General features: G+C 38.4%; 1 protein-coding gene across 6 annotated transcripts in view; it reads left to right on the forward strand.

Annotated features, from left to right (window-relative positions):
• The window catches only part of DENND1A (DENN domain containing 1A), a 525,768-nt gene that overhangs the window by 349,829 nt on the left and 158,843 nt on the right, over nt 1-17,096 (forward strand). For all 6 annotated transcript variants that reach the window (XM_075184725.1, XM_075184728.1, XM_075184727.1 and 3 more), the window contains one exon: nt 12,024-12,149. In XM_075184725.1, the coding sequence (XP_075040826.1) occupies nt 12,024-12,149 (126 nt within the window). The remainder of the gene's footprint in view (nt 1-12,023; nt 12,150-17,096) is intronic.

Below are 17,096 nucleotides of genomic sequence, written 5' to 3' on the forward strand. Positions count from 1 at the left end.
TGCTCCTGAGAGCTTACATCCTAAAGGAAAGGGGGAGACACAAATAGAGTGGTACTAACTGGGGGAGAGAGTCCGGGACAAGGGAGTTAGGAGGAGGACTGATAGACTTGAATAAAGAAGTGAGTCTTAAGGGTACGCTTGAAGCCTTTGAGAGAAGATGCTAACCTGATGGAACGTGGAAGATCGTTCCACAGCTGGGGATAAGCCCGCACAAAGTCCTGGAGACGGGAGTGGGAAGAGGTGATCAGTGAAGTAGTGAGGCGGCGGACACAGGCAGTGGAGGGGGTGGATAGAAGTGTAGGTAGAGATGAGATTGGAGATGTAGGGAGGGGAGTTTAAATTTAATTCTGTAGGCATTGAGGAGCCAATGCAATGACTGTTGGAGGGGTACAGCAGAGATAGAGCTGTGGGAGAGAAAAATGAGGTGGGCAGCAGCATTGAGGATAGACGCAAGAGGGTCAAGATGAGAATTAGGTAGGCCCGCGAGAAGGAGGTTACAGTAGTCAATCATACTATATGTCTATATATCCATTTGCCCAAGAAATCTATCCTACCTTTATTCCCTGGAGTTGCATATATACACATGAATGGACAAATCCCAAGCTCACTATTTTTTCTGACACCCGATAGTTGCCCAGACGGGCTACTTTGGTCATCTAGCCCATCAAAATCATATCCGTTTAGCTTTTGATTGGACTAAGCAATGACTTTTGATGCAAGTGGTTTAATTTAACCCAAAATGGCAATTTGAGTCAGTACATGTGGGTAATAAAGTCTCAGAGATTTATTCTAGCTCTAGCTCAGCTTCTCACCTGTCAATAGTACCACATGTTCTAAAGATTTTCAATATATGGAATATACCTCCATCTTTGCGATAGGGATAGCATTGTGACTGTCTAAGACATTTATAATACATTTGATGCATTTTTCTGTCACATTTTAAAACTAGTTTTATCCTGTTGTAATTGTTGTGGTTTGCCTTCATGAAATAGAGAATTCCTTGAATCGTAACATAACTGAAATCAAGAGTTTATGTGCCATATTTTGGATATATTTTAGTGTTATATTTTTTTGTATAAGATAGCTAAATTTACATTATCTTCATCTTTTTATATAGCGCCACAATTTTGTGGCGCTCTACAGAGAACACAGTCACATCAGTCCCTGCCCCACTGAAGCTTTCAGTCTACTGTCCCTAACATACACACAGACTAGGAAAGACTAAGGGCAATTTAATAGTAGCCAATTAACCTACTTATATGTTTTTGGAGTGTGGGAAGAAACCCATGTAAACACGGGGAGAACATATAAACTCCACACAATTAAGGCCATGGTCGGGAATCAAACTCATGACCCCGGTGCTGTGAGACTCAGGACACCGTGCTACCTACTTTAGACATAAATACACTAAGATGTGTGATCAGTAAGTAAATAAATTATGCATATCAGATACCTGATTTAAAATGATAATGTTACAAGAGATAGAGAAGAGGGTACGTAGAATCATGACTAAGAAAGGGAACTAATAAGGGGATTAGGGAAGTAAGGATTGTGAGGAAAAGGCCGGGGGCTAGATTTACTAAACGGCGGGTTTGAAAAAAGTGGAGAACTTGAATTTTTATCCTTAACATTAAATGTACTATAGACTGTCAGCTTGTGAGCAGGGCCCTCTTACCTCTCTCAGTTGTAAAACTGTACAGAATCTGCTGGAGCTCTGTAAATAAATGTTGGGTAAAATGTACAAATGATCTATATGACTGGGTTATTAATTATGCCACCTGTTCCCATAAAGTTAAATCCCCAGAACAGGACTTGTTGGGGTTACTATAAGCTGGAGGTGAGAATCACTGGTGGTGTTGCTTAGATTCCAGTCACAGGAAGCCATGCTCATGTGAACGTGGAGATGTTTGACAGTGCACTACTTCTTGGCTGGTGTAGGTGGTGATGTGTACAAGTGGACTTCCTGCCTATGGAAGATAACACTGTAAGCATTGTGTAATTATATTACTACTTTAGTTATATTTATGTTTTTTCATTTAGTGTATTTTAGTCAGGAAATAATTACTTTTTATGTTTTTAGTTTTCACTTTATGCAGTTTAACTTTCCAGCACAATACAACATGTTCAAATGTATCTATTTTATCTGTTTACAAAAGGTATTTGGAAATTAGTCTTTAATACCAGTCACCTTCTTGTTTTTATGATGCATAAAAACTATTTTTACATAGATATTTTGGCTTCTTTTTTGCCCCTGATTCAGGCTGTAGAAAAAAAGAGTAGAGAAGCAGCTGAGGATTATTACTTGTTTCTGTGTGGTCATGTGTGGATTCTGTACATTAATATGTCACAGGCCGCTGCAAACAAAATTCATAATAAAACCCCTAAAAGTTCCCTTTCATAAAACAATAGGGTCATTTATTTGTATAAAGAGTGGTGGTAAGATTTTGATCATTGTTCTGTGTATGACATGGTTCTTAACAAAGGGGGTCCTGACAGTTCTACTTAATCCTTCCATAAGATAGGTGCTATATGATAATAAACAAGCTATAACATGTAAATAAAAAATAACTTCTTAGTACATATGTGCTGTTTCTAAATTGATTTATTATCATCACATAAAGAGAGGTGTGTTATGTTATAAAAAGTTCATATATTCTCGGATATGTATCTCCTGTTATATATCTGATAAGCCCCGCTTCACATAACCATACCTCTTGTTTTGCCCCTTCCCACCTATTTCTGCTGTTTTCCAATATGTCAAATGGATTGAATGATATCTAAATATAGTGGGGCATATTCAATTAGCTTTCCGGTCCGTGGGATCGCGCCGGAACAGGCCGCGTAGTCAATCACCGGTACCGCAATAACGTGGATTTTCGTTCGCAGCCCATAGGGTTGCATACGAAAATCTGCGTTAATGCGGTACCTTATTAACGGCAATACTGCGCAGGATTCTTACCGCGAACCGGAAAGCTAATTGAATATGCCCCAGTGTTTGTTGTTTTTCCTGGTTTGCTGCAGTGTTTGCTAATAAGAACAGTTAATTTTTTTTATACAGTATACTAGTTAAATTAATTTCAAGAGCTGTTTTTCTATACATTTTTCTTTAAAGATCCATTTGTATTAGCAGCATCAATGCAGTAAAGAAACTTTATATGCAGCGTTTGACTTAGAAGGAAGAGCAGGCAGGCAAACTGTACAGCTGTAAGAATTTAGATGGCCAGCATGGTCTCCGCTGTGCTTGGAAAACAGTACATTACTTTTTGTCACACATATTGATTCTTGTTTATGAACGGTCATTACAGCCAATAATATAAGTATTAGGATAGACATAGGAGACCAGAGGCTGTAAATAGGATATATCCTCAGCAGGAGGTGACTAGTGTTGATGAGCAGTAAGTGGATTAACACAGCATTACAGAGTAGTTAGAGGTGTTAGAGATGAACATTAGCGATCTAGGAATTGGAAGCAAATGTGTTAAAAAAAAAAAAAAAAAGAAGAAGTTGGGTTTTACATGTCCTGTCCCAATTAATATGTACAAATAAACATCCTTTTCATAACTGTAAATTTTGTTTGACCTCTAAAAATATCTGTAACATTTAGCATATTTATGTCACTGTATTGAATGGCATCTTTTACCTACACAGGACATACATGCATAAAAACCACCTCAATGTATTTTCCTGGTAGAACATTTCAAAAATAAAATAAATAGATTTAATATGTACACGCATTTAACCAGACTTGATCAAGTCTTTTGTTCTGGAAAGGGGTCTGTTACATCTTCCAGGCTTAGTTCATTTCAAATTATTTCCATTTCAGGCTTTTAAAGAAATTTGAGGATAGCTAATCCGAATATTAACATCAATTTAGGTGAAAGATATATACCTAACAGGGTAGTGGATTAAATGCGGTCTCCTGGATGAATGGGGCCACAGGGGAACCCTGTTTTTTCTGTTAACTGTACACATTATGTCAGAGGACCTGGTGTCTTTTTTCAGGATATTTCCATTGAATCATTGACATTAATATTGCTGGTGTCCACTGACATGGTTATATAGTCAAAATAACATTCGGTGTGCATAGATAAAAAGGCCTCTCCAATGCCACTGGGAGCGCTTACATAACTTAAAGTCTGACCTTCTGAAATATTTACATGCATGGTGCTAATACTAGATATGATCTTCTTTTTCGCAAGTCTTATTGCTTAAATGTAGAATGCAATATAGTATAGAAATGTTTGGGAAACTGCTTTCATGCTAGAACCTGAAATAAACTAATCATACATATAATGCCCCTCTGTTGGTGTCTGTGTTACAGTTTTCTTTTATTTGATCCTCTGTGATGGTCTTCGTCTTGTGGTCATTGGTTTGCTTCCTGGGGTTCGTGTAATTGTTTAAAAATCAAATTGATCATTATAGCAGATGGACTGTACACTCAGATGTTACAGAAAGTTGATTAGAGATTATGGATGCAGTACTCTGTTCATTTATTTTCTGTCTGCATTTTGCAACATCCTTGTGTACAGACTCAGCATTTAGCTTAGGGATCAGTGATTAAAGTTCAGAGAGCAATCAAGCAGGCCTAATATCAAGTATTAAGCAAAAATAATGGGTCTAATTAAGGAAAGCCCTAAGATCTAGAAAGCCGCAGCAAATGGCAACGGAAGATATCAAACACAGAGCTAGTAACTGGCATATCCTTCAATAGCCTGTACTCATATTTACTAAACCACTAGTGTGCACTGCACTCATTTTCCCTGTCAACCTGGTCTGTTGAATGATATTTTTATCTTTACAACTCAGAGGAGGTTTTAAGTGTGACATGATGAATATACTTTTGTTTCACATGCTAGGGACTCACTTACAGGAGATGCCTTGACATTAACAGGTGAGCTTATACCATACTTGCCTACTCCTGGAATCTTGTTTCCGGGAGATGGGGCGTGACTGGAGGGCGGGAGGGGGTGGGGCGAAGCCAATTGCGGCATTTTGGCCCCGCGATTGGCCTCGCCCTGCCCTCCAAAATGGCGTTATTCACAGAGAATTGCGTCAAATGACGCGATTCTCTGTGAATTCCGGGATGCGAGAGAAATGCCAGCTCTCGCGGGAGCCCGGGAGACTGACCCGAATTTCGGCAGTCTCCCTGACTTTCCAGGAGAGTTGGCAAGTATGGCTTATCCCAATATAGCCATATTGTGCACAAAATTATCCTGTTTATGTACATGCTGACACAGTGATTTCTATATTGTTTGTTTTATAGTCTGACTATCTTTTCTTATGTTTACACATACACAGTGGTCTTAATGGTCCTGGCTGCACTTTTTCAAATTATTTCATTTACTTGTATACATTTCATTAATTTAAAACAGTACACCTTGGTTTCACTGATCTTTAAGGATATTTCGACCATCTTCTCTAACACTTGGTAATGCGAGCTGAAATCCAGCGAGTAAATTACCGTATTAACGGTAATATTTTTCGAGCGCGGGATTTTAGCGGTTCTCGCTAACAATTGAATACCCCCCTAAAAGTCATGGCAGCTTTTGGATTTGCCTGACACTAAATTGTATATCACTTTGTCAAGCTCTGATTCAGATGTATTTATGACTTGACCAAAACACAAATGCTGATTTGGGCGTACACTCATTTGCTGAGTATAAAATACGCAAGCTTGTACTATACATGCTCACCAAAATAGCGTATGCCTACATCTGTGCGCAAATTTGCTACTTACGACACCTTCTGCCGGGAGAGGTGGAAGGGGCGTGGAAACGTAGACAAAGTACAGTAAGGGCGTATTTGTGAACTGCAGCAGACCAGCCTCTGATTCAGCATATAGGCATAAATACACTATTTCTAGGTGCAGTACTTTAGAGCTCACTAATGCATTCAACTAAGCCCCAAAGAAGTGATGTAGCCAAAATGCCTTCCTTCAAGTAGCCTACCGTCCTACCTATTACTTGTTGGTAGGTAAATTGCCGGACAAAACATAATTTTTTATAGCTACATCTTCAAAGAACTAAAACATCATCTGATGCACCAGTGATTTCAAATTTGCATGTGTGAGAAGGTGTCCGGTTGATATTTGCTCAGTTTCATTGAGTGAGCATTCACCTTTTGTGTAAATGGTAATTAGATCATTAGGAGATCTGTACATGCACCTGAAGAGTGTGGCTTTGTGAATACGGAGTAATTACACACCATGAGAATGAAAGAGAGAGGTCAGTTGAGGTTAAGTGCGTAATAATGCACAGGTGGAGCAGAGCCTTTGAGAAGCCAAAAGCAAAAGGGTTAGGTTGATGTGTTTCAAAGGATGGAAATGTCAATGACGCTACCATAGATACTGTTATTTTCTGCTCAGCCTTTCAAGTGCATACCGTGGTGATTTGAATTATTAAAATCCTTCACGAATTTAGTTATACATGACCAAACACAGGCTTTGAATTGTTTTATGGTCTTATTAAAGATGTCTTTTCCTTACTTTGCTTATTTGTTGCAGTCTGTAATGCCATGCACTTCATAGTATTATGTATTTACGGTGTTTGATACCTTGTAAAATGAACATGGTAAAATGAATGCAGATCTGAGACATTAATACTGGAGACTGTATTGCAGACATGGTCAGCATGTTACATGTTAGCGAACTATATCTCTTATAATGCTAAAAGTGGAGCAGGTAATTCAGCAACTGTTGAATTCTGCCAGCACGGTGGCTAAGTGGTTAGCACTTCTGCCTCTCAGCGCTGGGGTCATGAGTTCAATTCCTGACCATGGCCTTATCTGTGTGGATTTTGTATGTTCTCCCTGTGTTTGCGTGGGTTTCCTCCGGGTGCTCCGGTTTCTTACCACACTTCAAAAAACACACTAGTAGGTTAATTGGCTGCTATAAAAATTGACCCCAGTCTCTCTCTCTCTCTGTCTGTGTGTGTATATTAGGGAATTTAGACTGTAAGCCCCAATGGGGCAGGGACTGATATGAATGAGTTCTCTGTACAGCGCTGCGGAATCAGTGGCGCTATATAAATTGATGATGATGATTACATCCTTGGCAATCCAATCCAATTTAGTTGGAAGCTGCTGTGTGTAAGAAAAGGTGACACAGTGACATAGAGCTGTGCTTTTATCTATTGAGATACACACATTTTAATTTGTAGATTACCAACTACAGACATTTTCTTAAAATAAGTCCCCTTCTATGGCAGGGAAAATATGTGAAGGTTTTTGACTCCGCTCTTATTCTTGTTATCCTTTTAAGTGATACCCCAGTTTTTTCGTTTTCAATGGAAAATGGATCCAAATTGCTTTAGCGACTTAAGTTAATTATGGCCGGACAATAAATTAACTGACAAAATATCCGGCATTATACTAATGGTGCGAATCTCGATGATTGTATGAATTTTCTCAAAGGTTCTATGCACATTCTTGCTTAATTAAAATAACCTTCAGTGATATTTACATGGGGCTGGAAATAAGACTTACACTACATATCAGTTTGATCCATCCGTGTGCTGGTGTAACCTCACTTAGCAGTAAGTGTTTCTGACTTAAGCCGACTTCAAGGAAAAAGTGCTAAAATGACATTTCTATTTTGAACAGCAATGATTTTAGATGAATTAGCTCTACTAAAGTCTGATCATTAGGCACACATGGCAGTTTTAAGTATATCTATGTAAGTTATTTTTTATATCGACATGTTTGTGTTCATGTACGCATCTCTACGAGCTAAGCTTTTTGTTTCATTTAATGTTTGTCTTTTTAATCCTTAAAAGTCAATACGTTTAACCAGGCACTGTGAGACCCAAATATGTGCTGAGCCTTTAATAAAGGGTAAAACATTGTCCTGGATTAATGTGGCCACTAGGGGCACTGTTTTATTGGTTTTGGTAAATCATTTTATGAGGCTTGCTAACTGTATTTCCATCCTTAATTTGGAATATAGCAACATTTAGATAAAAGCAATGCCCTGTGGAAGAGGGGTATTAAAATAGAAGGGGGGGGAGTGAATGTAAAACAAGCAAAACACAAGGTATACAATGTAAATCAGGATACTGGACCCCACCCCTATTGAAATCACTCTGGCCCTGAGACCCTGGTATACAGTAGAGAATAGAGCTAGGTGCATGTGATTAATAATTCATTTCTTTACTGATGGAAGTTTAGTTCCCAAAAATTCCAGTTAGCTCTGAAATTTTGCAAAATGTCTTCATGTCTCTTGCTTAGGAGCTTATCATTGGTTTTGATTTCCTAAAAAAGAAAAAGTTGTCCAGTTTGGAGAAGTTCACCTTTTTATCATCTGTCTGCTCCCACTAGCCGCTTCTGCCTAATCTAATAACAAGAGAGATATCTTAAAACTAATGTGCATGTGTATTTGCCTGTACCCAGCACAGTGTTTGATGTTAGGACTGCCTTTACTTTTTGCCTCAAAGGAGCAAGCAATATGGCATTTAAAGTCACAGAGAAATGATATGGCGTTTGTGTCTTTATAAAACATTCATCTAAAAAAAAAATATGGACAATTATCTTCAATTTCTGAATGTTGTAATTTGCAATAGCAAAATCGGACTAAAACATGTTTCTTAATCCAGTGATTTTCTGAATTTTAATTGAAAAATCACATTTACAATGGATCTTATCTTTGAGCAATTTATGCATACACCGAATAATCATAATATGATATGTATTTCGGTAAAATGGTTTGGGGAATTTGGATGACTATTTGAGCTTTTGGACTGGTTTCCTTGTGACTGTTCTGTCCTCCCACACTACACAGCAATTCTATCAGTTCAACAATCCCATATCTGAACTGTTTCTTGTGATGTTGCATAATTTACGATTGTTCATTTTAACTAAGTGGGTGAGCTCCATAATTATGTTCATTACCATAAGGTAAAATCACTGTATATGCGGACTACTTAAAGGATAACTCCTTCAAAAACTAAACCTGGATACACACTACAGGTTTTTCACCCAATTATGGTGCCAATCATGATAAATGACTGTTGGGTCCGACATTGCATTAATGTGTACGCTCCCACAATCATGTGTTATCATACCAAAGCACATCATATTGTTTCATTTGAGTTTATAACCGGACTAAATATCTCTTTAAACGATGGTGCGATGTTGGGCAATTTCTGAAGTGTGTATAGACTCACGATCAGCAGTGTAGGCAGATCTCCATAGGGTTTACAGAGTTAAGATCTTTTCAGCCAATGGTTATGACAGATGAAGATCATAGATCTGAAGGTAATTCTTGTAAAATCGTGTAAGTGTGTACGTATGAATCGGCACGCTGATCGGGACTTTCAGTCATTGGTAAAATCGCTAAGGATCACATTGGGGGAAATGTTCTGTATTGTGTACCCAGCTTTATTTAGGTCAGAGGTCAGGGAACTTTTTTACCTTTTACCCCCAAATATATTTAGATACGCCGACGTTACCCCCTTGATTTGAAAGGAAGGAAATCATATTATCATTAATTATTGGAATTCAAAATTTTATTGAATCTATTCAAAATTTCTTTGAAAGCTTCAACTTCAGGTTTTGGAGAAATGATGTTGCTTCATTTTTGATACAAGAGCATCAATATTGGGGCATTTTGATGTGACAGCAATTTGGATACAGTCTTCAGCGTCCAATTGATTTCTTTGCTTTGTTTCTATGTTCGTTAGAGTGGAAAATCCTTGTTCGCAAAGGTAGGTTGTTGCAAAAGGCAGCAACTTTTTGACTGCCTCCTCATGTGTAATTTTGAATGCCTTTGCAGCTGTTGACATCCAAAAATATGACAGATCTGCTTTGTTTTCAAATGCAATACGTACTTCATTATTGCATCGAAGCTCAAGAAGTGCCTCTGCCAACCCTTGTGGCTCTTCTGGTACAACAGCAATCTCACATTTAAAGGGGTCTACAATCCAACTGACTCATGTGAATCGGCAGCAATACCCCCAGGAATTTCATTTTTACCCCATTTTGGGTAATTTACCCCTGTTCCCTGACCACTGATTTGGGTGATCAAAAAAAAATAAATCTTACCTACTATCGCCAGATCCTATAATCCGGGTTCCATTATTCCTCTAACGGTGCATGCGGTAGAGCCTCTCTCCTGCTTTCTCAAACTGCTGTTACATTTTCAAGTGTTTGCCATGGCTGCAGAAGCTTGAAAAAAATGCAAGTCCTTAGCACATGAGAGGTGCTACTGCTCCGAGCATTAGGAACATCACAGTAACTGCTAGTTTAGGTGAGAACAGGTAGGTAATATTTTCTTATTTTATTATCCTCCATTTATTCAAAGCCCAAACCCCACCACAAACTACATGTTTAGTTATCCTTTTAAGACTGCCTTGGCCAGTGCTCTCATATATATGGCAGTGTTTCATGTGAAACCCAGGCCTTTACAGTGTGATACGTGCAGTGGCGGATCCAGGGTGGGGGCGATCAGGGCGATCGCCCCCCCCAGCAGGGCATGCTGCCGGCAGCTGCACAGCATGTGCAGGTCCGCTCGGCAGGGACAGTGTGCTGCCCGGCCGCTCTGATTGTGATTGTGTTCTGACATCGAAGGCCGGCAGCCTTAGATGTCAGAAAGGGGGCGTGGCCTAAATCCCCCCCACACCTAAATCGCCTCGGGTACAACAATTTTCTAGATCCGCCCCTGGATACGTGTCCACTAAACTCTACCTAACATGGACGAAAGCTCTGTTCCAAATCCAATGTGAGTGTGGACAGCTTTGTCTTAATGGACATTATAGAATTGTATTTTTACATCTGAAGGGATAGATTAGCTTTATAAATTAATTTCCTACCCCTGCCTGGTTTAGTGCTAAATAAACTGTCCAAACACTGAGGTTTCATATTTGATTTCCGGGTTGCTGAAGCACATTGTAGATTTTATTTTATTTCTGTAATTGGCCTGTGTGAGTGAGATTGGGCTTTACAAGGAATAAGGCAGATATTGTTGTGACAGCTATGGGATCTGTCATGCCAATCTCTGCACCGCTCATGGCCAGGTTAATTTTCTAGTCCCAAGTGTCAGTAGTTCCCAACTGCGCTGATATGCTTGTAGACTGAAGGACAGATACATATTTAAAATATTATTTTTGGATGCTGCAGAGGCATGTTATGGGTGTCTGCAATGCAGCACAATAGTTAGCATTGCGTTTAACAAGAAAGACACAGGTGTCCCAAGCTTGCACTGGTCTATGTTAGAGGACTTGTGTATAACTGAGCCAAACCTAGAAAACACTATATCTGAAATGGAGATTGGCTTTTATAAAAGAGTTACTAGTAACATTTACAAATTAGCTTTATACAGATTTAAGCAGAATTGAGATATTTTAATTCTGGTTTAAACTGGGTACACACTACAGGTGTTTCATCCAATTATCATGCCAATCAAGCGATAAATTAACATTAGGTCAGATATCGTATTATTGTGTACGCTCCCACGATAATGTTTTATCGGACCAAAGCACATCGTATTGTTTGATTTGGTTTTATAAACCTCCTAAAAATCAAAATCAACGATGGAACGATGTCTGGTAAATGTGTAAGTGTGTATGTACTCACGACCAGCACTGTAGGCAGATCGCTATAGAGAGTGCAGAGACACAATTTTTCAGCAGATGGTTATGAGAGATGAAGAGCACAGATATGAAGGTAAGTTGTGTAATTATGTACACATAAATCTGTATTCTCAACGGGACTTTCAGTCGTTGGTAAAATCATTACAGAATTCGCATCTGCAGTAAGTTTCTGTAGTATGTACCCAGATTTAACAGGGATGCATTTATTCTATGTACACTAAACTTCCTGTTTACCTAAAACCATCAAGCCATTGAAAGCCCAACTTTTCTGATAACATGAGATAAAATAAATGTAGGTTTGTTGAACATTTAATTCTTTAGTGTCATGAGAGTCTTTACTTGAGCCCAGGGGGACTTACAGTGTCTGAAATAACACTTTTTTCTATGTTGTTGTTGATCATATTTATTTTTTACATCTTTTATATTTTGTTTGTTTTTCAGGTATCTGCATTAAAGAATAGACTGAGGAAGGTGTCCACAACTACAGGAGATGGGGTGGCACAAGCTTTTCTAAAAGCCCAGGCCTCTTTGTTTGGCAGCTATCGAGGTGCACTTAAAATTGAACCAGTAAGTGCAAATCTTTGTCTTTTCTCCACCCAGGCAATGAAGTCTACCACTGTCTTTTCATGCACAATGATAATTATGATTATCTAATATTTTTGCCGACAGGGTAGTGTGGGGACATTCTGCACATCACATACATTAATGCTAGCCCTCGTGTGCCAATGTGGTTGGCCATTGTGATCGTCTTTATCCACATTGGCTCAGCATCGCATATACATGGGCCACAAGCAGTCGCAGTTTGTTTGAGTAGCTCTGAAAGTCTGGTTGGCCAATTACTATAACGTCATGGGTCATCTGTCAAACAGAATGAATGGTGGTCTTTGTGATGCCCCCAGGATATTCTTGTCCATCTCATATGTGACCCAAGTTGTTCACAGATCTGGTCATTTTGAGTTTTTGCCAAGCATTGACTCTTGTGTGGCCAGCTGAGAGTTTGAGAGCATCTCAGTTATTATAGTATATTTAAAACGAATTCCCTCATCCACAGCCAGTCGTCTCATTTCCTGTTTTTATTATATCTATTCTATATGAATCTGGGAAAGTTAGTATATCCCAGGCCAACTGGTCATAACTTATGTCTGTCCATAACCTGTTACCAATCCTAAATATGTCTGGTACTATGCCACTATTAATTATATCAAATCCAATGACAGCTATGTGTAATTTTAATTTTTATCTGCTTGCTGCAAACACAATGCAAATTAGCCTCATACTTTTGCACCATTGCAATTTGGTCCAAACCACACATACAGTGTCGGCATTACTAAAGGAATGTAATTTAACATTTCATATGAACCAAAATATATTCAGATTTTCACACTAACAGTAAACTGTAATATAACTAAGCACAGATCCTGTTACAATGTTCAGAATCTGTTATTGTCATGTAGATAAACACATAGTTCTCAAGAAACTATTCCTGTATGAAAAAAATTATAATTCTGACACTGATTCTCAGCTTGGAGGTGACCGAAACATCATTAACTGGATGGAATCCTTATGTAGTGGAAGGACAAAGCAAAGGTTCCAAACTGCACCCAGTCTCATGGTGACCACATGGTAGCATGGCATAATCATAATCTTCCTGTACATTCTAATAGCCTTAAATTAGCTGGTGGTAAGGTACAGTCCTCACAGTGGAGAGCCAGTCTCATTCTCATACTACGAATCAGGATAAAGAGGCTTTCACCCTCAGATTTAGGTACTGTTATAGCAGCTTGCGCTACGATCACCCACTCGCCCTGGTCCCGTCAGTCCATGAGCAGTGTTTCCCTGGCATTCAGTGGAAACAGTCAGCTGTTATGACATCAGACACTCATGTAGAAGTAAGGCAGGATGCCAGCACATTTGTAATGTCAATATGAAATTATGACTGAGTTTTGTAACTTTAAGTAGCAGTCTCATATCTATTTTAGCAGTTTTCATCAGCCTGACAGGATGCAATTTAAGTGAAATTGCTATGCTGATACTAAGGTAGAACAGTCTTTTTTTATACTGTACATCTTAGCTTTAGGGTTCACACACTTTCATATTCTGAAAGGAGCTAGTCCAAGGAATAATGCTTTCTGTTAGCACAAATGAATCAGAACATGTCATTTGAAGTACAGTGACTATAGAAATATTCACGCCTTTTGGCATTCTTCACATTTTATTTCCTTACATTATGGAATCAAAATGGATTTATTCATGAATTATTACCACTGATCAACTTAAAGTACACCGCAATGTCCATTAAAAATAATTCTAAAGCTTTTTCTTAATTAATTACAAATAAGAAAGGATAAACAATATATTAATATTCATTACTCCTGCCTATTTTAGTACTTGGTAGAAGCAACTTTAGCGGTAATTTCAGTTATGAGTCTATTTGGATAAGTATCTCTCACTTTTTTAAATCTTAACCCTGCAAAACTGACTCATTCTTCTTTGCAGTTTTGATTGGATGGAGGTACCATTGGGGGACCGTATATTCAAAACCATTCAACACAGATTGTCAATGAAACTGAGGTCTGGGCTTTCACTGAGCCAATTCAGGGCAAGATTTGTTTTTTTCTGTATTTAAGCCGCTCCAATTGAGATTTTGCTTTATGCTTTGAGTAATTGTCCTCCTAGAATATAAATTTCCCAATTTCTAGATGGTCTCTTGCAGACTGCAGCGGGGTTTCCTCCGATATGTGTCTATATCTTTGTTCATTCTTTGTGCCTTTTACCTTGATATGTTCCAGTACCTGAAGCAGAGAAGTATCCCTAAAGATATATGCTCCTGCCACTGTTTTTCATGGTAGGGATAGTGTTCTTGGGATGATACATTGTTAGGCTTGCGCCAGACATACTGCCTAGCGTTAAGGCTGGCGAGATTTCATGAAAGATTTCTTGTCTTCAACAATGGCTTTATTTATGCCATCCTTCCATGAATCGCTGACTTATGAAGTGTCCAAAATAGTGCTGTCCAATTGCCAGTTCCTCTCATATCTTCCATGGAAGATTGTAAACCTCTGTAACTGTTGCTGTAGGCCTTTTGGTGGCCTCCCTATCAAGTGTTCTTCTCACATGGATGTTTTTTAGGACAAATTCACTGTTGAGCCTTATGTTCTCCATTTCTTTTTGATATGTTTGACAGTGCTGGGGAAGAGGGTATTAAAACTCTTGGAAATCTTCTTATATCCTTACCCTAAATGGTGCTTTTGAATAACATTTTAAATGCCTTAGTTTTACATGTTTTTTAATGTACTTGAAGAAGCGATTGTTTTTGAGTCAGTTGAAGCACCTGGTTGTACGGAGGTGGACTTCAGTCAGTTCATTTTTTGACCTCTGAAGACAGAATAAACTGCAGTTTGTTTAGGTGTAACGTAACAATAGTGGTGAGTACATATTTCATTCGTTATTAATGTACTGTAATTTTTAATTTATACATAATTAAGGAGAAGCTTTATAGTAGTTGTGTAGTATTTTTAAACATTAGCTTTTTATGTGTTGATCGGTTTTGTGTGTGCATCTTGAATACATTTTTTATTCCATAATGTAAACATTAAAACAGGATAACCTATTATAATCACTATGTTTTATTTTATAAAAATATGGATAATTTTACATGAGTGAAACTATATGTGTCTTTGTCTTGGAGAAATTCCAAGTACAATACTGTAACTTAGTTTTTCTTAGAAAATAAGCAGCTTTAGTGGTGCTGACAAGTTTTTAATTCTGAGAATAATTCAACATCTCTGATCTCTGTCTGACAAACAACGTTTAACTCTTTGCAGACAGTTCTTCCTGTCTGAAGTGCTGGGTTTACAGAAGTGTAAATTTGTATTGCCTGCAATGGTCTTCTGGGAAATTGACGCATTTCCTGCAAAAATCAACATTAAAGTTTATTTTTCCAACATATTGACCCCCATGTTCTCTCGTGCTTCAGTGCATGTTTGAGCTCTTGATAAATGTGCACTTGTTGTATAAAAGCCTACTGTTTTGGAGGTGCGGATGAACCATGGGCAGGGAGAGAACATATTGATGTTTTGTCAGAACATATACATTCAACACCTGACTCCGGGTTCTCTAATCAAGCAGCGGAATGCTGAGTAACATCGATTTGGGTCTGTGTTACAGCAGTAAAGAAAGCCATTACCAGCAGAGCAGAGGTGATGCTGGTATAGTTCCATAAATCATTAGTGCAGCCTCATCTGGAGTATCCTGGACACACAGGGTAATGTTTGAAGAAATACAATGTGTAAAAAAATCAGTGAGGAAGCCAGTGTAGAACATACATACTGACCTGGCTTTTTCACTTATTTAGTGCAGAAGCATGGAATTTAAAAGGAGCCACGAAAAACAAGACCACCTCTGTACCTGGGCTCATAGGTACCTCTTACAGATGGCAAAGGTGCTGTCCTCCTTTCCGTCAGAGCTTTGTGTAGTGTGCATATCTTTTATACCCTTTGTTACTATTGTGCGCCAAATACCATTTCTGCCAATTGGTTGATGGATTTCATTGGTACAAATGGAGATACATTTCTAGGTGACATTCAGCTATTGCTCTTAAGATCACTCTATTCTTACTATGACATTTGCAAAGAGACAAATTTGGAATTGGCACACTGAAATTGTTTGGTTTAAAGGAAAATAGAAACTAGGGACATAACTGAATTCCTCTTTTTTCCGGGAATATAAATACATTTTCTTATAAATATGAGCAATCTTGCTTTTTTTTATTTGAAAATTATTCTGAAAACTATGACTTCGCCAAACTGTTTGTTATTTACAGATTTTCGTTTGAATGATACAAGGTAAAAGTTACTTGCTAGGTAATGCAAGTTTTCCCGATGGTTCACCATGGTTTACCCACAAGGAGCATTGTTGCATGGGAGTCTGTGGGTGATGGTAAATTTACCCTGTTAAATGATCAGTATGGCAGCCTCCACTCATGTTAATAAGTATGCAGATGACTTATTCTGTGCGTTGGATTGCTTTTACACACAAGTTTTACTGAATATAGGTAAAAAGCTCCAGTTCTTTTGTGTATTTTCCCTTTAAAAGTGCATACTCTTGATATCTCAGTGCTTACCATGTACATTAAGAGTTTAATGTCAATTTCAGTGCTGCTGCATATAAGAATTATTGTATTCCAGACACTGGTTTGTGTTGTATTTTCTGAACAAATCTCTCGATTACATTGATCTCTAAATTGACTAGAGTTTGTTAGACTCACTGAAACAACTAACAAGGAGCAGAAACCAGCCCAGAAGAGAGGCAGATTTTGCCACCCTAAGTTCATTTATATTCCTCAGAAACAAGTGGTTGGCATCTGCAAGTTGTGATTTCAGGTCTGCTGCCAAAATGTTCTAGCATCAGAGTACAGCTGGTGGACACTATGCGAAAACACGGCCCGCTGGCACAGATTAGTGCCAAGGGTCTTCCTTTAGCACTAGGCTAGGTGCTGGATTCCAAAGGAAACTT

Source organism: Mixophyes fleayi, chromosome 9, assembly GCF_038048845.1.
Source record: "Mixophyes fleayi isolate aMixFle1 chromosome 9, aMixFle1.hap1, whole genome shotgun sequence".
In the NCBI taxonomy this organism is placed as follows: domain Eukaryota; kingdom Metazoa; phylum Chordata; class Amphibia; order Anura; family Limnodynastidae; genus Mixophyes; species Mixophyes fleayi.